Source organism: Oncorhynchus mykiss, chromosome 28 (genome assembly GCF_013265735.2).
Source record: "Oncorhynchus mykiss isolate Arlee chromosome 28, USDA_OmykA_1.1, whole genome shotgun sequence".
Taxonomy (NCBI): domain Eukaryota; kingdom Metazoa; phylum Chordata; class Actinopteri; order Salmoniformes; family Salmonidae; genus Oncorhynchus; species Oncorhynchus mykiss.
This window is the reverse complement of record NC_048592.1, coordinates 43614801-43637786: the sequence shown is the minus strand read 5'-3', so window position 1 is coordinate 43637786 and position 22986 is coordinate 43614801. Positions and strand designations below refer to the sequence as shown.

General features: G+C 45.1%; 1 protein-coding gene across 11 annotated transcripts in view; it reads right to left on the bottom strand.

The window, feature by feature from the left end:
* si:dkey-88l16.3 (low-density lipoprotein receptor-related protein 2) overlaps positions 1-22986 on the bottom strand; it is a 91291-nt gene that overhangs the window by 44030 nt on the left and 24275 nt on the right. For 2 of the 11 annotated variants that reach the window (XM_036966741.1, XM_036966740.1), the window contains exons 19-41: positions 21831-22082; positions 18584-18790; positions 18211-18477; positions 17800-18015; positions 17536-17712; positions 16141-16392; positions 12894-13100; positions 12521-12787; positions 12110-12325; positions 11846-12022; positions 10451-10702; positions 7200-7406; positions 6827-7093; positions 6456-6671; positions 6192-6368; positions 5822-6088; positions 5421-5636; positions 5157-5333; positions 4787-5050; positions 4418-4633; positions 3973-4202; positions 3617-3746; positions 3315-3508 (exon numbers count right to left, since the gene is read on the bottom strand). In XM_036966741.1, coding sequence (XP_036822636.1) covers positions 3315-3508; positions 3617-3746; positions 3973-4202; positions 4418-4633; positions 4787-5050; positions 5157-5333; positions 5421-5636; positions 5822-6088; positions 6192-6368; positions 6456-6671; positions 6827-7093; positions 7200-7406; positions 10451-10702; positions 11846-12022; positions 12110-12325; positions 12521-12787; positions 12894-13100; positions 16141-16392; positions 17536-17712; positions 17800-18015; positions 18211-18477; positions 18584-18790; positions 21831-22082 — 5051 coding nt within the window. The remainder of the gene's footprint in view (positions 1-3314; positions 3509-3616; positions 3747-3972; positions 4203-4417; positions 4634-4786; positions 5051-5156; positions 5334-5420; positions 5637-5821; positions 6089-6191; positions 6369-6455; positions 6672-6826; positions 7094-7199; positions 7407-10450; positions 10703-11845; positions 12023-12109; positions 12326-12520; positions 12788-12893; positions 13101-16140; positions 16393-17535; positions 17713-17799; positions 18016-18210; positions 18478-18583; positions 18791-21830; positions 22083-22986) is intronic. The other 9 variants (XM_036966744.1, XM_036966743.1, XM_036966742.1 and 6 more) reach the window with 9 other exon arrangements.

Below are 22986 nucleotides of genomic sequence, written 5' to 3'. Positions count from 1 at the left end.
ACTAGTAATAGGGGTAGCGGAGCGGTTGGCATAGCCAGGAGGAAAGCATGGCCAGCCGTAGAGAAATGCTTATTGAAATTGATTTTAATGGATTTATCGGTGGTGACCGTGCCGCCTAGTCTCGGTGCAGTGGGCAGCTGGGAGGAGGTTCTCTTGATCTCCATGGACTTTAGTGTCAAAGCATTTTAGTTTTGCAGGCAATGACCACTGACATCCTGATTGAAAACTGCATAGGTGTATTTGGAGGGCAAGTCGGTCAGGATAATATCTATGAGGGTGCCCATGTTTTCAGATTTAGGGTTCTACCTGGTGGATTCCTTAATAATGTGTGTGAGATTGAGGGTATCTAGCTTAGATTGTAGGACTACTGGGGTGTTAAGCATTTAAGGTCAGAACGAATGAACTCTGAAGACAGGGCAATCAATTCACATATGGTGTCCAGGGCACAGCTGGGAGCTGAGGTGGGTCTATAACAGGCGGCAAGAGCGAGACTTATTTCTGGAGATTCATTTTTTCAATTAGAGGTGCGAACTGTTTGAGCATAGACCTGGAAAGTATGACAGAACTTTGCAAGCTATCTCTGCAGTAGATATAACTGCCAAAGGGGGAGGAGTTGCAATCTTGACAGAAAATGTTGTAGTTGGGTATGGAAGTCTGAATTTTTGGTGGCCTTCCTGAACCAGGATTTAGACATGGCAAGGACATCAGGGTTGGCAGTGTGCAAAAGCAGTAAGTAAAACACATTTGGGGAGGAGGCTTCTGATGTAACATGCATGAAACCAATGTTTTCGATTACATTAGTGCCTGGGGACACACAGGGCCCTGGATTAGCCTCCACATCACCAGAGGAACAGAGGAGTAGGATGAGGGTACGGCTAAAGGCTAGCAAAACTGGTTGTCTAGTGCGTTGGGGACAGAATTAAAGGAGCAGATTTCTGGGCGTGGTAGAATAGATTCAGGGCAAAATGTGCAGACAGGGGTATGGTGGGGTGCGGGTACAATGGAGGTAAACCCAGGCAATGAGTGATAAGAACAGTTGCATCTCTGGACATGCTGGTTATACTGGGTGAGGTCACCCCGTGTGTGGGAGGTGAGACAAAGGAGGTATCTAAGGCATATGCAGTGGGACTAGGGGCTCTGCAGTAAACTAAAACAATGATAATTATCCTAAACAGTATACAGGGCATATTGACATTTGAGAGAGACAAAGCGAGGCATAAAGCAATCACAGGTGTTGATTGGGAGAGCTAACTAAGTCAACAACGGGTAAGACAACAGCTAATCAGCTAAGTCAACAACAACAGGTTCAATGGCGATGAATGGGCAGAGAGGGTTGGTTAACTACACACAGGGCCTGAGTTCGGGGCTAGGGCCGACAGAAACAAAGGTAAACAATGTGGAGTACCGTGATAAATCAACAGTCCAGCAGGCATCAGCTATGTAGCAAAGTAATCATAGGGTCCAGTGTAGAGCAATAGATGAAATAGGGAAACGCTAGGTTGTTACTACGCTAGTACGCGGGAGCAATGGCGTTTAAAGTTAGCAGTCCGGGGTAAATAGAAGCATCTGCTCCGTCGTCCAGCAAAGGCCGGTTGAAGGCACAGCTGATGAAATTACATCTGCGGACCAGTCGTGGTGGTACAAAGGGACCTGGCAAAAGAGGTATTGTAGTTGTAGTAATTTTGTTTGCTAGCCGGGAGATGAGTCTGGCTCAGGGCTAACTTCGGGGCTGGGTCTCTCAGTGGCAGCTAGCTGTGATGATCAATGGTCCAGGGTTTATGGCAGAAATCTGGCGTTGTAGTGGAGAAAAACAGTCCGAGGCTGGCAGGTATTATCCAGGCTAAAAAAACAGCTGGTGCCTGAGCAGAGGGCAAAGGCCGCTAGCAGTGGCTAACAGTGACTAAATGGCTAGTATAACTTAACTAATTAGCTGGCAACCTTCTGATGAAAGTTTTGGCTATAGGTTAAAGAAATTGCGGATCCGTGTCACATTGAGTGAGGCGGGTTACAGGAAGGTATATTTAATTTTAAAAATGGAAAAAGAGATTGAAAAAGAAAATGGAATATAACCAAAAAGACAAAAAATATGAAAGTAAACGAGAGGACAACAAACCACGTCTACACTGCGATGCCATCTTGCCTTCTGGATGTTAGCGGGGTGAATAAGCAGCGGCTCAAGTGGTTGTTGTCCTTGATATTTTTGTCCTTCCAGTGACTTTGTGTGCTGTAGTTGTCCTGGCGGGCAGGTAGTTTGCCCCCGGTGATGCGCTGTGCAGACCGCACCACCCTCTGGAGAGCCTTGTGGTTGTGGGCGATGCAGTTGCCATATCAGGTGGCGATACAGCCCGACAGGATACTCTCAATTGTGCATCTGTAAAAGTGTTTTAGGTGGCATGCCACATTTCTTCAGCCTCTGTGTAAAGCCAGCGTGTATGCGGAGGACTCCACACCATACACGTCAGCTACTACAGCGAGTGAAATCTCTGCAACCCTTAAAGAGCTGCAGTTAGTTTCAGAATGGGTGGCAATAAATAAGTTGGTCCTAATATTTCAAACTAAAACTCAAGCTAAACTGCTTTGAGTCAAACTATTGTGAACTGTCATTTTCAAAACATATTGATACAACAGTAGCTAAGATGGGGAGAAGTATGTCCATAATAAAGCACTGCTCTGCCTTAACTATCAACAAGGCAGGTACTACAGGCCCTAGTTTTGTCTCACCTGGACTACTGCCCAGTCGTGGTTAGCTGTCAAATTACAATCGGCTCAGAACAGGGCAGCGCAGCTGGCCCCTAAAATGTACACAGAGCTAACAATAATAGCCAATGTCAATTGCTCATGGATCAAAGTAGAGAGCTTTACTTCATCACTACTTGATTTTGTAAGAAGGGTTGACATGCTAACTGCACCGAGGTGTCTGTTTAAAATACTAGCAGACAGCCCAGACAGCCATGCATAGTCCACAAGGCATGCCACCAGAGGTCTCTTCACAGTCACCAAGTCCAGAACAGACTATGGGAGGCACACAGTACTACATAAAGCAATGACTACATGGAACTCTATTCCACATCAGTTAACTGATGCAAGCAGTAGAATCAGATTTTAAACAGATAAAAATAAACCTTATGAAACAGCGGGGACTTTAAGGGTCACAAGCATACACATACTAACACGTACTCTACCCACACGTAACATGGATTTTGTTTTGTAGATGTGGTAGTAGAGTGGTGTCCTGAGGGTACACAATGTGAAAAGTGTTAAATGTAATATTACGCAGGACCGGGTTTTGAAAACCCTGGGTTGGGGGTACTAACCGGTCCGTAAGGGGTGCTGACACAGTGCTGGTCACATTGGGGGGTCCCAGGGCTGGAGCAGTTATTGGTGGAACAACCGTGCCCCTCGTCAGATCCATCAGGACAGTTGATGATTTGGTCACAGAGCAAGGAATGGTCCACACACTCTCCACTACCACACTGGTAAAGCTGGTTGGAGCACTTCAACTGGTCACCTACAGTAAAACAACAGACTGGTCCACACACTCTCCACTACCACAGCTGGTTGGAGCACTTCACCTGGCCAACTACAAATGTAACCATAACCCTTTGTGTAAGCTCACATCCGGCCTCGTCACTGTGGTCCTCACAGTCTTTCTGTCCATCACACCTACAGGTTGCAGGGATACACTGGGTCTTAGAGACACAGCTCCACTGGAACTCCCCACACTTCACTGGAGACACCTTACAGTTCTGAAATTTACCCAGAATTTAGAGATGGGTTAAGGTAAATTGATTGTGAGAGATGATGGCAATTAACCTAGCATGCTAGTTTGTATTGGTTTCCAAAACTACTTCCTTAATACTGGTCATGGAGCCATAAAAGTGGTATCCATGAGTTCATCTGGCTGTGAGCAAGTATATAAATGTTTGGCACAATCATTTTAAAGTGAAGGTTAATATTAGGCGGGTTCCTCACCATCTCGTCTGAACCGTCCTGGCAGTCCTGTTCCCCATCACACAGCCATTCCTCCACAAGACATTCGTGGCTGTTTGGGCAGCGGAGCTCCGGGGGACAGTGGGGGGGTTTGGCACAGCCCACCTCGTCAGAATGGTCTCCGCAGTCAGCATGGCCGTCACAACGGAGAGCCTCAGACACACACTGACCATTACTGCACTGATACTGCTGCTGGCCACAAAGAATTGCCACTGGGAGGAGAGCGAGATGGCAGAAGCAGAGGAGAGCAATGATTGCAAAAAACTAGTAGAAGTAGAAACGGGTTCAGACAAGGTGGAAATGGGTTCTAAACAACATGGAACCACATCAGTGGAAATGGGTTCTAAACAACGTGGAACCACATCAGTGGAAATGGGTTCTAAACACCCATTACAATGGAAATGTTTTTTAGAGATCAGGCTCATACCACAGTCTTCCTCATCAGAGCCGTCCACACAGTCTCTCTCTCCATCACAAATGAAGGTTTCTGGGATACAGCGGCCATTGTTGTCACAGCGATGACTGCAGCTCTTGGTGGGCTTGAAGCAGTCCATTTCATCAGAACGGTCCTGGCACTGGGCCTTCCCATCACACACCTGCTGCTGGTCGATACACTTCTTCCCATGAGCACACTGGAACTGACCTGAGGTAGGAACCAATGAGCACACTGGAACTGAGCTAACAACCAATTAGCACACAAACTGACCTAAGGACATTGATGAATGGATGGATTTGTGCTGAAACTGCCCATTTGTGATTAAACACATTACACCAGATCAAGAGGTGAGCTTCTGACCTGCTTTGCAGAGGAGCTCACAGTCCTGTTCATCTGATCCATCCTTACAGTCCACCTCTCCATCACAAACATGGCTATGCAGGACACACTCTCTCCCATCCTTGCACAGTCTGGAACCCATAAGGCACTTCACCGCAGTTTGGGGTGTTGGCGCAGCTATCGTTGGACAGCCAATCTCATCTGAGCCATCATGGCAATGAGCGCGTCCATCACAAACCAAACTCCTCTCAATACATTTCCTCCTGTCCTTACACCGGAACTCACCTGGGAGACGCACATAAGAGGGACCATGAAGAAAGGTTTAGAGGGTTTAAGGGGTTTTCTGGGTGGCAAAGCAGTATCAAATATCAGAAAGCGTTAATATATCTACCTCGGTTTGGACATTTAGTAATGCAGGACTCCTCATCAAAACCATCAGGGCAGTCTCTCAATGTGTCACACAGCTGAGTTTGGGAGATGCACAAAGTTGAGCCCCGACACCTCACTGATGGACTAGTACAGGTCTGAGCCAGAGTTGGCAGGACAGGAGGAAGGGCCTTGTTAGAATCTAGGGAGAGAGGTTACATTAGATTCATTTAAATAAACTCTCCTCATCCTTCTGTACCAACTGTCCAAGTAGTCAGCAGTGTCTCACCACAGCCTTCCTCATCAGAGCCGTCCGAACAGTCTCTCTCTCCATCACAGAGGAAGGTTTCTGGGATACAGAGGCTATTGTTGTCACAGCGATGACTGCAGCTCTTGGTGGGCTTGAAGCAGTCCATTTCATCAGAACGGTCCTGGCACTGTGCCTTCCCATCACACATCTGTTGCTGGTCGATACACTTATTCCCATGAGCACACTGGAACTGACCTGAGGTAGGACCCAATGAGCATACTGGAACTGAGCTAACAACCAATGAGTATACTGGAACTGAGCTAACAACCAATGAGTACACTGGAACTGACCTAAGGACATTGATGAATGAATGGATTTGTGCTGAAATTGGCCACTTGTGATTAAACACATTACACCAGATCAAGAGGTGAGCTTCTGACCTGCTTTGCAGAGGAGCTCACAGTCCTGTTCATCTGATCCATCCTTACAGTCCACCTCTCCATCACAAACATGGCTATGCAGGACACACTCTCTCCCATCCTTGCACAGTCTGGAACCCAAAAGGCACTTCAGGGGCGCAGTTTGGGATGTTGGAGCAGCTATCGTTGGACAGCCAATCTCATCTGAGCCATCATGGCAATGAGCGCGTCCATCACAAACCAAACTCCTCTCAATACATTTCCTCCTGTCCTTACACCGGAACTCACCTGGGAGACACACAGAGGGACCATGAAGAAAGGTTTAGAGGGTTTAAGGGGTTTTCTGGGTGGCAAAGCAGTATCAAATATCAGAACGCGTTAATATATCTACCTCGGTTTGGACATTTAGTAATGCAGGACTCCTCATCAAAACCATCAGGGCAGTCTTTCAATGTGTCACACAGCTGAGTTTGGGAGATGCACAAAGTTGAGCCCCGACACCTCACTGATGGACTAGTACAGGTCTGAGCCAGAGTTGGCAGGACAGGAGGAAGGGCCTTGTTAGAATCTAGGGAGAGAGGTTACATTAGATTAATTTAAATAAACTCTCCTCATCCTTCTGTACCAACTGTCCAAGTAGTCAGCAGTGTCTCACCACAGCCTTCCTCATCAGAGCCGTCCGAACAGTCTCTCTCTCCATCACAGAGGAAGGTTTCTGGGATACAGAGGCTATTGTTGTCACAGCGATGACTGCAGCTCTTGGTGGGCTTGAAGCAGTCCATTTCATCAGAACGGTCCTGGCACTGTGCCTTCCCATCACACATCTGTTGCTGGTCGATACACTTATTCCCATGAGCACACTGGAACTGACCTGAGGTAGGAACCAATGAGCATACTGGAACTGAGCTAACAACCAATGAGTACACTGGAACTGACCTAAGGACATTGATGAAGGAATGGATTTGTGCTGAAATTGGCCACTTGTGATTAAACACATTACACCAGATCAAGAGGTGAGCTTCTGACCTGCTTTGCAGAGAAGCTCACAGTCCTGTTCATCTGATCCATCCTTACAGTCCACCTCTCCATCACAAACATGGCTATGCAGGACACACTCTCTCCCATCCTTGCACAGTCTGGAACCCAAAAGGCACTTCAGGGGTGCAGTTTGGGATGTTGGAGCAGCTATCGTTGGACAGCCAATCTCATCTGAGCCATCATGGCAATGAGCGCGTCCATCACAAACCAAACTCCTCTCAATACATTTCCTCCTGTCCTTACACCGGAACTCACCTGGGAGACACACATAAGAGGGACCATGAAGAAAGGTTTAGAGGGTTTAAGGGGTTTTCTGGGTGGCAAAGCAGTATCAAATATCAGAACGCGTTAATATATCTACCTCGGTTTGGACATTTAGTAATGCAGGACTCCTCATCAAAACCATCAGGGCAGTCTTTCAATGTGTCACACAGCTGAGTTTGGGAGATGCACAAAGTTGAGCCCCGACACCTCACTGATGGACTGGTACAGACTGGCTGAGCAGGAAGAATATCTGGAATGGTTGTAGTTGGAGCCAAATAAGCTGTAGTAAGTGGAACTGGAGATTCTGTAGGCAGAGAGTATTACCAAGATAATGGACAAGCCTTTTACACTCTACCCAGAACAAGTCTAATGAAGTGTTAGTTTCCCCAAAACAATTCAGCACAAAGGGTTAGACTGTAGGTAACATGTCTCACCTGCTAATATACAAGCTAGTAAACATTTTCCAACTGTCAAATCAAACTTTATTTGTCAGATACACATGGTTAGCAGATGTTATTGCGAGTGTAGCGAAATGCTTGTGCTTCTAGTTCCGACCCTGCAGTAATATACAAGTAATCTAACAATTTCACAACAACTACCTTATACACACACAAGTGTAAAGGAATGAATAAGAATATGTACATAAAAATATATGAATGAATGATGGCCGAACAGCATAGGCAAGATGCAGTAGATGGTATAGAGTACAGTATATACATATGAGAAGAGTAATGTAAACATTATATAAAGTGGTATTGTTTAAAGTGGCTAGTGATACATTTATTATATCAATCTCTCATTATTAAAGTGGCTAGAGATGAGTCAGTATGTTGGCAGCAGCCACTCAATGTTAGTGATGGCGATTTAACAGTCTGATGGCCTTGAGACAGAAGCTGTTTTTCAGTCTGTCCCCGCTTTGATGCACCTGTACTGACCTCGCCCTCTGGAGGATAGCTGGTTGAACAGGAAGTGGCTCGGGTGGTTGTTGTCCTTGATCTTTTTGGCCTTCCTGTGACATCGGGTGGTGTAGGTGTCCTGGAGGGCAGGTAGTTTGCCCTCGGTGATGCGTTGTGCAGAGCCCACTACCCTCTGGAGAGCCTTACGGTTGTGGGCGGAGCAGTTGCTGTACGAGGCAACAGCCCGACAGGATGCTCTCGATTGTGCATCTGTAAAAGTTTGTGAGTGTTTGGTGACAAGCCAAATTTCTTCAGCCTCCTGAGGTTGCAGAGGTGCTGCTGCACCTTCACCATGCTGTCTGTGTGGGTGGACCATTTCAGTTTGTCCGTGATGTGTACGCCAAGGAACTTATCTTCCCACCTTCTCCACGACTGTTCCGTCGATGTGGATAGGGGGCTCCTCTGTCTGCTGTTTCCTGAAGTCCACGATCATCTCCTTTGTTTTGTTGACCTCGAGTGTGAGGTTATTTTCCTGACTACACTCCGAGGGCCTTCACCTCCTCCCTGTAGGCCGTCTCGTCGTTGTTGGCAATCAAGCCTACCACTGTAGTGTCGTCTGCAAACTTGATGATTGAGTTGGAGGCGGGCATGGCCACCCAGTCATGGGTGAACAGGAGAGGGCTGAGAACACACCCTTGTGGGGCCCCAGTGTTGAGGATCAGGGGGGTGGAGATGTTACCTACCCTCACCACCTGGGGGCGGCCCGTCAGGAATTCCAGGACCCAGTTTCACAGGGCGGGGTCGAGACCCAGGGTTTCGAGCTTAATGACGAGTTTGGAGGGTACTATGATGTTAAATGCTGAGCTGTAGTCGATGAACAGCATTCTTACATAGGTATTCCTCTTGTCCAGATGGGTTAGGGCAGTGCGATTGCGTCATCTGTGGACCTATTGGGGCAGTAAGCAAATTGGAGTAGGTCTAGGGTGTCAGGTAGGGTGGTGGTGATATGGTCCTTGATTAGTCTCTCAAAGCACGGAAGTGAGTGTTACGAAGCGGATAGTCATTTAGCTCAGTTACCTTAGCTTTCTTGGGAACAGGAACAATGGTGGCCCTCTTGAAGCATGTGGGAACAGCAGACTGGGATAAGGATTGATTGAATATGTCCGTAAACACACCAGCCAGCTGGTCTGCGCATGCTCCGAGGATGCCGCTGGGGATGCCGGCAGGCTTGCGAGGGTTAACACGTTTAAATGTCTTACTAGCGTTAGCTGCAGTGAAGGAGAGCCCACAGGTTTTGGTAGTGGGCCGTGTCAGTGGCACTGTCTTGTCCTCAAAGCGACAAAGTTGTTTAGTTTGTCTGGGAGCAAGATATCGTGGTCCGCGACGGGGCTGGTTTTCCTTTTGTAGTCTGACTGTAGACCATGTCACATACCTCTCGTGTCGGAGCCATTGAACTGTAACTACTTTCTCTCTATACTGACGCTTAGCTTGTTTGATTGCCTTGGAGGGAATAGCTACACTGTGTATTCGGTCATGTTTCTGGTCACCTTGCCCCGATTAAAAAGCAGTGGTTCGTGCTTTCAGTTTTGCGAATGCTGCCATCAATCCACGGTTTCTGGTTGGGGAAGGTTTTAATAGACCCTGTGGGTACAACATCACCGATGCACTTGCTAATAAACTTTTTTTGGTGCGTGTGCAGTTTATAAGGTACTCATTTAAAAATGTATATGATTATTGTTGCAGATGTACAGTTTGTGTAGATTGTAACATGTACTATAAATAACCTTTTCTGCACATTAGTTGTCGATTTTGACAGGATATTTATCTATATGTGTAGTCAACAGGAGGCAGCGACGGCATCATTTTTTACTTACGTTTTAGGAATATAATTTAAACTTTCAACATTCATTTCGAATGGTATTGTACTTAATCAGTAAAAACTGCTGAATGACTTCCAAAGCGTGCTGAGTCTTAATTATTTTGATATACCCCCTGCCTATTCAGTGAGCCATCATTTAAGATTCATGCAAAAAACATTACAAGAATATTGATGTCTTGACTTTGTCTAAGGTAACGGTTAGCAAAATTAGGTAAATTGACAACGCACACTTTCTTTAACTGCAATTTTAATATGCATTACATGGCATTGTAGATTTGAGATGTCTTTTGACCTAATGTTCAACGCTTTCAGACAATGCGCTTATTCGCGATAAAAAACATGTGCACTAAAATTTCAAAAAGATTAACTTACGTTAACTGATTAACTCTGACAGCCCTACAAAACATTGTATAACCTTTGTCACATTGTTGACCGTGTACTGCAAGTGGCAGTTCTGTCCGGCTCCCCATTTTTGGGACGTCATGCCATTTTATAAACACCGTCAGACACTTAGTCGATTTAGAAAACGTCCCGACTGACCAAAGTGGAACCACAGTCAGAAATCAAACTCACCACCACAGTCCTGTTCATCTGATCCATCCTTACAGTCCACCTCTCCATCACAAACATGGCTATGCAGGACACACTCTCTCCCATCCTTGCACAGTCTGGAACCCAAAAGGCACTTCAGGGGCGCAGTTTGGGATGTTGGAGCAGCTATCGTTGGACAGCCAATCTCATCTGAGCCATCATGGCAATGAGCGCGTCCATCACAAACCAGACTCCTCTCAATACATTTCCTCCTGTCCTTACACCGGAACTCACCTGGGAGACACACATAAGAGGGACCATGAAGAAAGGTTAAGAGGGTTTAAGGTGTTTTCTGGGTGGCAAAGTAGTATCAAATATCAGAAAGCGTTAAAACCTCTATCCTGCCCCCTCCTTTTTCGAACATTCTGTTAAAAATCGCGCAACTTTTCAGCGTCCTTCTACTCATGCCAGGAATATAGTATATGCATATGATTAGTATGTGTGGATAGAAAACACTCTGACGTTTCTAAAACTGGTTAAATCACGGCTGTGACTATATCAGAGCGTGTGTTTCATCGAAAAGCGCAAGAAAAACTGCTCACTGAAATCTGAAAAAAGTATCCATGCGCCCCTTTCATGGATTATTTAAAGGAAACCAAATTTAATATGGAGACGGATGCAATTCCTACAGCTTCCACACGATGTCGCCAAAACGTCATTTTCATTGACAAAAATCCATTGAGACATTACGAATAGATCCTAGATTCCATCCAGCCTACCTCAATCGATTTTGGAAGATTGAAAAATGGACACTTTTTTTGTAGCTGCTATTGAATACAGATCGCCCAGTGATCAATTTGATCGCTTATTAACGTTTACAAATACCTAAAGTTGGGTTATAAAAGTAGGTTGAAGTTTTTTGTCAAAGAATATAGGCAACTTATATCATTTTTAAACATGACGTTGCGTGTTGGAAGAGAGCTTTTTTCGTGATGCAGACAGGCCATACAAATGGATATTTTGGGCATTCATGGACGGATTTAATCGGTAAAAAGACCAATTTGTGATGTTTATGGGACATATAGGAGTGCCAACAAAGAATATCAAAGGTAATGAATGTTTTATATTTTATTTCTGCGTTTTTGTGTAGTGCCGGCTACCGCAAAATCTGTTGTTTACGTGTCGTGCTGGTATTTTGGGGGGTGCATGCTATCAGATAATAGCTTCTCATGCTTTCGCCGAAAAGCATTTTAAAAATCTGACTCGTTGGCTAGATTCACAACGAGTGTAGCTTTAATTCAATACCCTACATGTCTATTTTAATGAACGTTTGAGTTTTAACGAGTACATTAGCATTTAGCGTAGCGCATTTGCATTTCCAGGTGCCTACGTGAGACGCAGACGTCTCAAGTAGGACCAAGAAGTTAATATATCTACCTCGGTTTGGACATTTAGTAATGCAGGACTCCTCATCAAAACCATCAGGGCAGTCTTTCAATGTGTCACACAGCTGAGTTTGGGAGATGCACAAAGTTGAGCCCCGACACCTCACTGATGGACTAGTACAGGTCTGAGCCAGAGTTGGCAGGACAGGAGGAAGGGCCTTGTTAGAATCTAGGGAGAGAGGTTACATTAGATTAATTTAAATAAACTCTCCTCATCCTTCTGTACCAACTGTCCAAGTAGTCAGCAGTGTCTCACCACAGCCTTCCTCATCAGAGCCATCCGAACAGTCTCTCTCTCCATCACAGAGGAAGGTTTCTGGGATACAGCGGCTATTGTTGTCACAGCGATGACTGCAGCTCTTGGTGCGCTTGAAGCAGTCCATTTCATCAGAACGGTCCTGGCACTGTGCCTTCCCATCACACATCTGCTGCTGGTCGATACACTTCTTCCCATGAGCACACTGGAACTGACCTGAGGTAGGAACCAATGAGCTTACTGGAACTGAGCTGAGCTAACAACCAATGAGTATACTGGAACTGAGCTGAGCTAACAACCAATGAGTACACTGGAACTGACCTAAGGACATTGATGAATGAATGGATTTGTGCTGAAATTGGCCACTTGTGATTAAACACATTACACCAGATCAAGAGGTGAGCTTCTGACCTGCTTTGCAGAGAAGCTCACAGTCCTGTTCATCTGATCCATCCTTACAGTCCACCTCTCCATCACAAACATGGCTATGCAGGACACACTCTCTCCCATCCTTGCACAGTCTGGAACCCAAAAGGCACTTCAGGGGCGCAGTTTGGGATGTTGGAGCAGCTATCGTTGGACAGCCAATCTCATCTGAGCCATCATGGCAATGAGCGCGTCCATCACAAACCAAACTCCTCTCAATACATTTCCTCCTGTCCTTACACCGGAACTCACCTGGGAGACACACATAAGAGGGACCATGAAGAAAGGTTTAGAGGGTTTAAGGGGTTTTCTGGGTGGCAAAGCAGTATCAAATATCAGAACGCGTTAATATATCTACCTCGGTTTGGACATTTAGTAATGCAGGACTCCTCATCAAAACCATCAGGGCAGTCTTTCAATGTGTCACACAGCTGAGTTTGGGAGATGCACAAAGTTGAGCCCCGACACCTCACTGATGGACTGGTACAGACTGGCTGAGCAGGAAGAATATCTGGAATGGTTGTAGTTGGAGCCAAATAAGCTGTAGTAAGTGGAACTGGAGATTCTGTAGGCAGAGAGTATTACCAAGATAATGGACAAGCCTTTTACAGTCTACCCAGAACAAGTCTAATGAAGCGTTAGTTTCCCCAAAACAATTCAGCACAAAGGGTTAGACTGTAGGTAACATGTCTCACCTGCTAATATACAAGCTAGTAAACATTTTCCAACTGTCAAATCAAACTTTATTTGTCAGATACACATGGTTAGCAGATGTTATTGCGAGTGTAGCGAAATGCTTGTGCTTCTAGTTCCGACCCTGCAGTAATATACAAGTAATCTAACAATTTCACAACAACTACCTTATACACACACAAGTGTAAAGGAATGAATAAGAATATGTACATAAAAATATATGAATGAATGATGGCCTCACAGCATAGGCAAGATGCAGTAGATGGTATAGAGTACAGTATATACATATGAGAAGAGTAATGTAAACATTATATAAAGTGGTATTGTTTAAAGTGGCTAGTGATACATTTATTACATCAATCTCTCATTATTAAAGTGGCTAGAGATGAGTCAGTATGTTGGCAGCAGCCACTCAATGTTAGTGATGGCGATTTAACAGTCTGATGGCCTTGAGACAGAAGCTGTTTTTCAGTCTGTCCCCGCTTTGATGCACCTGTACTGACCTCGCCCTCTGGAGGATAGCTGGTTGAACAGGAAGTGGCTTGGGTGGTTGTTGTCTGATCTTTTTGGCCTTCCTGTGACATCGGGTGGTGTAGGTGTCCTGGAGGGCAGGTAGTTTGCCCTCGGTGATGCGTTGTGCAGAGCCCACTACCCTCTGGAGAGCCTTACGGTTGTGGGCGGAGCAGTTGCTGTACGAGGCAACAGCCCGACAGGATGCTCTCGATTGTGCATCTGTAAAAGTTTGTGAGTGTTTGGTGACAAGCCAAATTTCTTCAGCCTCCTGAGGTTGAAGAGGTGCTGCTGCGCCTTCACCATGCTGTCTGTGTGGGTGGACCATTTCAGTTTGTCCGTGATGTGTACGCCAAGGAACTTATCTTCCCACCTTCTCCACGACTGTTCCGTCGATGTGGATAGGGGGCTCCTCTGTCTGCTGTTTCCTGAAGTCCACGATCATCTCCTTTGTTTTGTTGACCTCGGGTGTGAGGTTATTTTCCTGACTACACTCCGAGGGCCTTCACCTCCTCCCTGTAGGCCGTCTCGTCGTTGTTGGCAATCAAGCCTACCACTGTAGTGTCGTCTGCAAACTTGATGATTGAGTTGGAGGCGGGCATGGCCACCGTCATGGGTGAACAGGAGAGGGCTGAGAACACACCCTTGTGGGGCCCCAGTGTTGAGGATCAGGGGGGTGGAGATGTTACCTACCCTCACCACCTGGGGGCGGCCCGTCAGGAATTCCAGGACCCAGTTTCACAGGGCGGGGTCGAGACCCAGGGTCTCGAGCTTAATGACGAGTTTGGAGGGTACTATGATGTTAAATGCTGAGCTGTAGTCGATGAACAGCATTCTTACATAGGTATTCCTCTTGTCCAGATGGGTTAGGGCAGTGCGATTGCGTCGTCTGTGGACCTATTGGGGCAGTAAGCAAATTGGAGTAGGTCTAGGGTGTCAGGTAGGGTGGTGGTGATATGGTCCTTGATTAGTCTCTCAAAGCACGGAAGTGAGTGTTACGAAGCGGATAGTCATTTAGCTCAGTTACCTTAGCTTTCTTGGGAACAGGAACAATGGTGGCCCTCTTGAAGCATGTGGGAACAGCAGACTGGGATAAGGATTGATTGAATATGTCCGTAAACACACCAGCCAGCTGGTCTGCGCATGCTCCGAGGATGCCGCTGGGGATGCCGGCAGGCTTGCGAGGGTTAACACGTTTAAATGTCTTACTAGCGTTAGCTGCAGTGAAGGAGAGCCCACAGGTTTTGGTAGTGGGCCGTGTCAGTGGCACTGTCTTGTCCTCAAAGCGACAAAGTTGTTTAGTTTGTCTGGGAGCAAGATATCGTGGTCCGCGACGGGGCTGGTTTTCCTTTTGTAGTCTGACTGTAGACCATGTCACATACCTCTCGTGTCGGAGCCATTGAACTGTAACTACTTTCTCTCTATACTGACGCTTAGCTTGTTTGATTGCCTTGGAGGGAATAGCTACACTGTGTATTCGGTCATGTTTCTGGTCACCTTGCCCCGATTAAAAAGCAGTGGTTCGTGCTTTCAGTTTTGCGAATGCTGCCATCAATCCACGGTTTCTGGTTGGGGAAGGTTTTAATAGACCCTGTGGGTACAACATCACCGATGCACTTGCTAATAAACTTTTTTTGGTGCGTGTGCAGTTTATAAGGTACTCATTTAAAAATGTATATGATTATTGTTGCAGATGTACAGTTTGTGTAGATTGTAACATGTACTATAAATAACCTTTTCTGCACATTAGTTGTCGATTTTGACAGGATATTTATCTATATGTGTAGTCAACAGGAGGCAGCGACGGCATCATTTTTTACTTACGTTTTAGGAATATAATTTAAACTTTCAACATTCATTTCGAATGGTATTGTACTTAATCAGTAAAAACTGCTGAATGACTTCCAAAGCGTGCTGAGTCTTAATTATTTTGATATACCCCCTGCCTATTCAGTGAGCCATCATTTAAGATTCATGCAAAAAACATTACAAGAATATTGATGTCTTGACTTTGTCTAAGGTAACGGTTAGCAAAATTAGGTAAATTGACAACGCACACTTTCTTTAACTGCAATTTTAATATGCATTACATGGCATTGTAGATTTGAGATGTCTTTTGACCTAATGTTCAACGCTTTCAGACAATGCGCTTATTCGCGATAAAAAACATGTGCACTAAAATTTCAAAAAGATTAACTTACGTTAACTGATTAACTCTGACAGCCCTACAAAACATTGTATAACCTTTGTCACATTGTTGACCGTGTACTGCAAGTGGCAGTTCTGTCCGGCTCCCCATTTTTGGGACGTCATGCCATTTTATAAACACCGTCAGACACTTAGTCGATTTAGAAAACGTCCCGACTGACCAAAGTGGAACCACAGTCAGAAATCAAACTCACCACCACAGTCCTGTTCATCTGATCCATCCTTACAGTCCACCTCTCCATCACAAACATGGCTATGCAGGACACACTCTCTCCCATCCTTGCACAGTCTGGAACCCAAAAGGCACTTCAGGGGCGCAGTTTGGGATGTTGGAGCAGCTATCGTTGGACAGCCAATCTCATCTGAGCCATCATGGCAATGAGCGCGTCCATCACAAACCAGACTCCTCTCAATACATTTCCTCCTGTCCTTACACCGGAACTCACCTGGGAGACACACATAAGAGGGACCATGAAGAAAGGTTAAGAGGGTTTAAGGTGTTTTCTGGGTGGCAAAGTAGTATCAAATATCAGAAAGCGTTAAAACCTCTATCCTGCCCCCTCCTTTTTCGAACATTCTGTTAAAAATCGCGCAACTTTTCAGCGTCCTTCTACTCATGCCAGGAATATAGTATATGCATATGATTAGTATGTGTGGATAGAAAACACTCTGACGTTTCTAAAACTGGTTAAATCACGGCTGTGACTATATCAGAGCGTGTGTTTCATCGAAAAGCGCAAGAAAAACTGCTCACTGAAATCTGAAAAAAGTATCCATGCGCCCCTTTCATGGATTATTTAAAGGAAACCAAATTTAATATGGAGACGGATGCAATTCCTACAGCTTCCACACGATGTCGCCAAAACGTCATTTTCATTGACAAAAATCCATTGAGACATTACGAATAGATCCTAGATTCCATCCAGCCTACCTCAATCGATTTTGGAAGATTGAAAAATGGACACTTTTTTTGTAGCTGCTATTGAATACAGATCGCCCAGTGATCAATTTGATCGCTTATTAACGTTTACAAATACCTAAAGTTGGGTTATAAAAGTAGGTTGAAGTTTTTTGTCAAAGAATATAGGCAACTTATATCATTTTTAAACATGACGTTGCGTGTTGGAAGAGAGCTTTTTTCGTGATGCAGACAGGCCATACAAATGGATATTTTGGGCATTCATGGACGGATTTAATCGGTAAAAAGACCAATTTGTGATGTTTATGGGACATATAGGAGTGCCAACAAAGAATATCAAAGGTAATGAATGTTTTATATTTTATTTCTGCGTTTTTGTGTAGTGCCGGCTACCGCAAAATCTGTTGTTTACGTGTCGTGCTGGTATTTTGGGGGGTGCATGCTATCAGATAATAGCTTCTCATGCTTTCGCCGAAAAGCATTTTAAAAATCTGACTCGTTGGCTAGATTCACAACGAGTGTAGCTTTAATTCAATACCCTACATGTCTATTTTAATGAACGTTTGAGTTTTAACGAGTACATTAGCATTTAGCGTAGCGCATTTGCATTTCCAGGTGCCTACGTGAGACGCAGACGTCTCAAGTAGGACCAAGAAGTTAATATATCTACCTCGGTTTGGACATTTAGTAATGCAGGACTCCTCATCAAAACCATCAGGGCAGTCTTTCAATGTGTCACACAGCTGAGTTTGGGAGATGCACAAAGTTGAGCCCCGACACCTCACTGATGGACTAGTACAGGTCTGAGCCAGAGTTGGCAGGACAGGAGGAAGGGCCTTGTTAGAATCTAGGGAGAGAGGTTACATTAGATTAATTTAAATAAACTCTCCTCATCCTTCTGTACCAACTGTCCAAGTAGTCAGCAGTGTCTCACCACAGCCTTCCTCATCAGAGCCATCCGAACAGTCTCTCTCTCCATCACAGAGGAAGGTTTCTGGGATACAGCGGCTATTGTTGTCACAGCGATGACTGCAGCTCTTGGTGCGCTTGAAGCAGTCCATTTCATCAGAACGGTCCTGGCACTGTGCCTTCCCATCACACATCTGCTGCTGGTCGATACACTTCTTCCCATGAGCACACTGGAACTGACCTGAGGTAGGAACCAATGAGCTTACTGGAACTGAGCTGAGCTAACAACCAATGAGTATACTGGAACTGAGCTGAGCTAACAACCAATGAGTACACTGGAACTGACCTAAGGACATTGATGAATGAATGGATTTGTGCTGAAATTGGCCACTTGTGATTAAACACATTACACCAGATCAAGAGGTGAGCTTCTGACCTGCTTTGCAGAGAAGCTCACAGTCCTGTTCATCTGATCCATCCTTACAGTCCACCTCTCCATCACAAACATGGCTATGCAGGACACACTCTCTCCCATCCTTGCACAGTCTGGAACCCAAAAGGCACTTCAGGGGCGCAGTTTGGGATGTTGGAGCAGCTATCGTTGGACAGCCAATCTCATCTGAGCCATCATGGCAATGAGCGCGTCCATCACAAACCAAACTCCTCTCAATACATTTCCTCCTGTCCTTACACCGGAACTCACCTGGGAGACACACATAAGAGGGACCATGAAGAAAGGTTTAGAGGGTTTAAGGGGTTTTCTGGGTGGCAAAGCAGTATCAAATATCAGAACGCGTTAATATATCTACCTCGGTTTGGACATTTAGTAATGCAGGACTCCTCATCAAAACCATCAGGGCAGTCTTTCAATGTGTCACACAGCTGAGTTTGGGAGATGCACAAAGTTGAGCCCCGACACCTCACTGATGGACTGGTACAGACTGGCTGAGCAGGAAGAATATCTGGAATGGTTGTAGTTGGAGCCAAATAAGCTGTAGTAAGTGGAACTGGAGATTCTGTAGGCAGAGAGTATTACCAAGATAATGGACAAGCCTTTTACAGTCTACCCAGAACAAGTCTAATGAAGCGTTAGTTTCCCCAAAACAATTCAGCACAAAGGGTTAGACTGTAGGTAACATGTCTCACCTGCTAATATACAAGCTAGTAAACATTTTCCAACTGTCAAATCAAACTTTATTTGTCAGATACACATGGTTAGCAGATGTTATTGCGAGTGTAGCGAAATGCTTGTGCTTCTAGTTCCGACCCTGCAGTAATATACAAGTAATCTAACAATTTCACAACAACTACCTTATACACACACAAGTGTAAAGGAATGAATAAGAATATGTACATAAAAATATATGAATGAATGATGGCCTCACAGCATAGGCAAGATGCAGTAGATGGTATAGAGTACAGTATATACATATGAGAAGAGTAATGTAAACATTATATAAAGTGGTATTGTTTAAAGTGGCTAGTGATACATTTATTACATCAATCTCTCATTATTAAAGTGGCTAGAGATGAGTCAGTATGTTGGCAGCAGCCACTCAATGTTAGTGATGGCGATTTGACAGTCTGATGGCCTTGAGACAGAAGCTGTTTTTCAGTCTGTCCCCGCTTTGATGCACCTGTACTGACCTCGCCCTCTGGAGGATAGCTGGTTGAACAGGAAGTGGCTTGGGTGGTTGTTGTCTGATCTTTTTGGCCTTCCTGTGACATCGGGTGGTGTAGGTGTCCTGGAGGGCAGGTAGTTTGCCCTCGGTGATGCGTTGTGCAGAGCCCACTACCCTCTGGAGAGCCTTACGGTTGTGGGCGGAGCAGTTGCTGTACGAGGCAACAGCCCGACAGGATGCTCTCGATTGTGCATCTGTAAAAGTTTGTGAGTGTTTGGTGACAAGCCAAATTTCTTCAGCCTCCTGAGGTTGAAGAGGTGCTGCTGCGCCTTCACCATGCTGTCTGTGTGGGTGGACCATTTCAGTTTGTCCGTGATGTGTACGCCAAGGAACTTATCTTCCCACCTTCTCCACGACTGTTCCGTCGATGTGGATAGGGGGCTCCTCTGTCTGCTGTTTCCTGAAGTCCACGATCATCTCCTTTGTTTTGTTGACCTCGGGTGTGAGGTTATTTTCCTGACTACACTCCGAGGGCCTTCACCTCCTCCCTGTAGGCCGTCTCGTCGTTGTTGGCAATCAAGCCTACCACTGTAGTGTCGTCTGCAAACTTGATGATTGAGTTGGAGGCGGGCATGGCCACCGTCATGGGTGAACAGGAGAGGGCTGAGAACACACCCTTGTGGGGCCCCAGTGTTGAGGATCAGGGGGGTGGAGATGTTACCTACCCTCACCACCTGGGGGCGGCCCGTCAGGAATTCCAGGACCCAGTTTCACAGGGCGGGGTCGAGACCCAGGGTCTCGAGCTTAATGACGAGTTTGGAGGGTACTATGATGTTAAATGCTGAGCTGTAGTCGATGAACAGCATTCTTACATAGGTATTCCTCTTGTCCAGATGGGTTAGGGCAGTGCGATTGCGTCGTCTGTGGACCTATTGGGGCAGTAAGCAAATTGGAGTAGGTCTAGGGTGTCAGGTAGGGTGGTGGTGATATGGTCCTTGATTAGTCTCTCAAAGCACGGAAGTGAGTGTTACGAAGCGGATAGTCATTTAGCTCAGTTACCTTAGCTTTCTTGGGAACAGGAACAATGGTGGCCCTCTTGAAGCATGTGGGAACAGCAGACTGGGATAAGGATTGATTGAATATGTCCGTAAACACACCAGCCAGCTGGTCTGCGCATGCTCCGAGGATGCCGCTGGGGATGCCGGCAGGCTTGCGAGGGTTAACACGTTTAAATGTCTTACTAGCGTTAGCTGCAGTGAAGGAGAGCCCACAGGTTTTGGTAGTGGGCCGTGTCAGTGGCACTGTCTTGTCCTCAAAGCGACAAAGTTGTTTAGTTTGTCTGGGAGCAAGATATCGTGGTCCGCGACGGGGCTGGTTTTCCTTTTGTAGTCTGACTGTAGACCATGTCACATACCTCTCGTGTCGGAGCCATTGAACTGTAACTACTTTCTCTCTATACTGACGCTTAGCTTGTTTGATTGCCTTGGAGGGAATAGCTACACTGTGTATTCGGTCATGTTTCTGGTCACCTTGCCCCGATTAAAAAGCAGTGGTTCGTGCTTTCAGTTTTGCGAATGCTGCCATCAATCCACGGTTTCTGGTTGGGGAAGGTTTTAATAGACCCTGTGGGTACAACATCACCGATGCACTTGCTAATAAACTTTTTTTGGTGCGTGTGCAGTTTATAAGGTACTCATTTAAAAATGTATATGATTATTGTTGCAGATGTACAGTTTGTGTAGATTGTAACATGTACTATAAATAACCTTTTCTGCACATTAGTTGTCGATTTTGACAGGATATTTATCTATATGTGTAGTCAACAGGAGGCAGCGACGGCATCATTTTTTACTTACGTTTTAGGAATATAATTTAAACTTTCAACATTCATTTCGAATGGTATTGTACTTAATCAGTAAAAACTGCTGAATGACTTCCAAAGCGTGCTGAGTCTTAATTATTTTGATATACCCCCTGCCTATTCAGTGAGCCATCATTTAAGATTCATGCAAAAAACATTACAAGAATATTGATGTCTTGACTTTGTCTAAGGTAACGGTTAGCAAAATTAGGTAAATTGACAACGCACACTTTCTTTAACTGCAATTTTAATATGCATTACATGGCATTGTAGATTTGAGATGTCTTTTGACCTAATGTTCAACGCTTTCAGACAATGCGCTTATTCGCGATAAAAAACATGTGCACTAAAATTTCAAAAAGATTAACTTACGTTAACTGATTAACTCTGACAGCCCTACAAAACATTGTATAACCTTTGTCACATTGTTGACCGTGTACTGCAAGTGGCAGTTCTGTCCGGCTCCCCATTTTTGGGACGTCATGCCATTTTATAAACACCGTCAGACACTTAGTCGATTTAGAAAACGTCCCGACTGACCAAAGTGGAACCACAGTCAGAAATCAAACTCACCACCACAGTCCTGTTCATCTGATCCATCCTTACAGTCCACCTCTCCATCACAAACATGGCTATGCAGGACACACTCTCTCCCATCCTTGCACAGTCTGGAACCCAAAAGGCACTTCAGGGGCGCAGTTTGGGATGTTGGAGCAGCTATCGTTGGACAGCCAATCTCATCTGAGCCATCATGGCAATGAGCGCGTCCATCACAAACCAGACTCCTCTCAATACATTTCCTCCTGTCCTTACACCGGAACTCACCTGGGAGACGCACATAAGAGGGACCATGAAGAAAGGTTAAGAGGGTTTAAGGTGTTTTCTGGGTGGCAAAGTAGTATCAAATATCAGAAAGCGTTAAAACCTCTATCCTGCCCCCTCCTTTTTCGAACATTCTGTTAAAAATCGCGCAACTTTTCAGCGTCCTTCTACTCATGCCAGGAATATAGTATATGCATATGATTAGTATGTGTGGATAGAAAACACTGACGTTTCTAAAACTGGTTAAATCACGGCTGTGACTATATCAGAGCGTGTGTTTCATCGAAAAGCGCAAGAAAAACTGCTCACTGAAATCTGAAAAAAGTATCCATGCGCCCCTTTCATGGATTATTTAAAGGAAACCAAATTTAATATGGAGACGGATGCAATTCCTACAGCTTCCACACGATGTCGCCAAAACGTCATTTTCATTGACAAAAATCCATTGAGACATTACGAATAGATCCTAGATTCCATCCAGCCTACCTCAATCGATTTTGGAAGATTGAAAAATGGACACATTTTTTGTAGCTGCTATTGAATACAGATCGCCCAGTGATCAATTTGATCGCTTATTAACGTTTACAAATACCTAAAGTTGGGTTATAAAAGTAGGTTGAAGTTTTTTGTCAAAGAATATAGGCAACTTATATCATTTTTAAACATGACGTTGCGTGTTGGAAGAGAGCTTTTTTCGTGATGCAGACAGGCCATACAAATGGATATTTTGGGCATTCATGGACGGATTTAATCGGTAAAAAGACCAATTTGTGATGTTTATGGGACATATAGGAGTGCCAACAAAGAATATCAAAGGTAATGAATGTTTTATATTTTATTTCTGCGTTTTTGTGTAGTGCCGGCTACCGCAAAATCTGTTGTTTACGTGTCGTGCTGGTATTTTGGG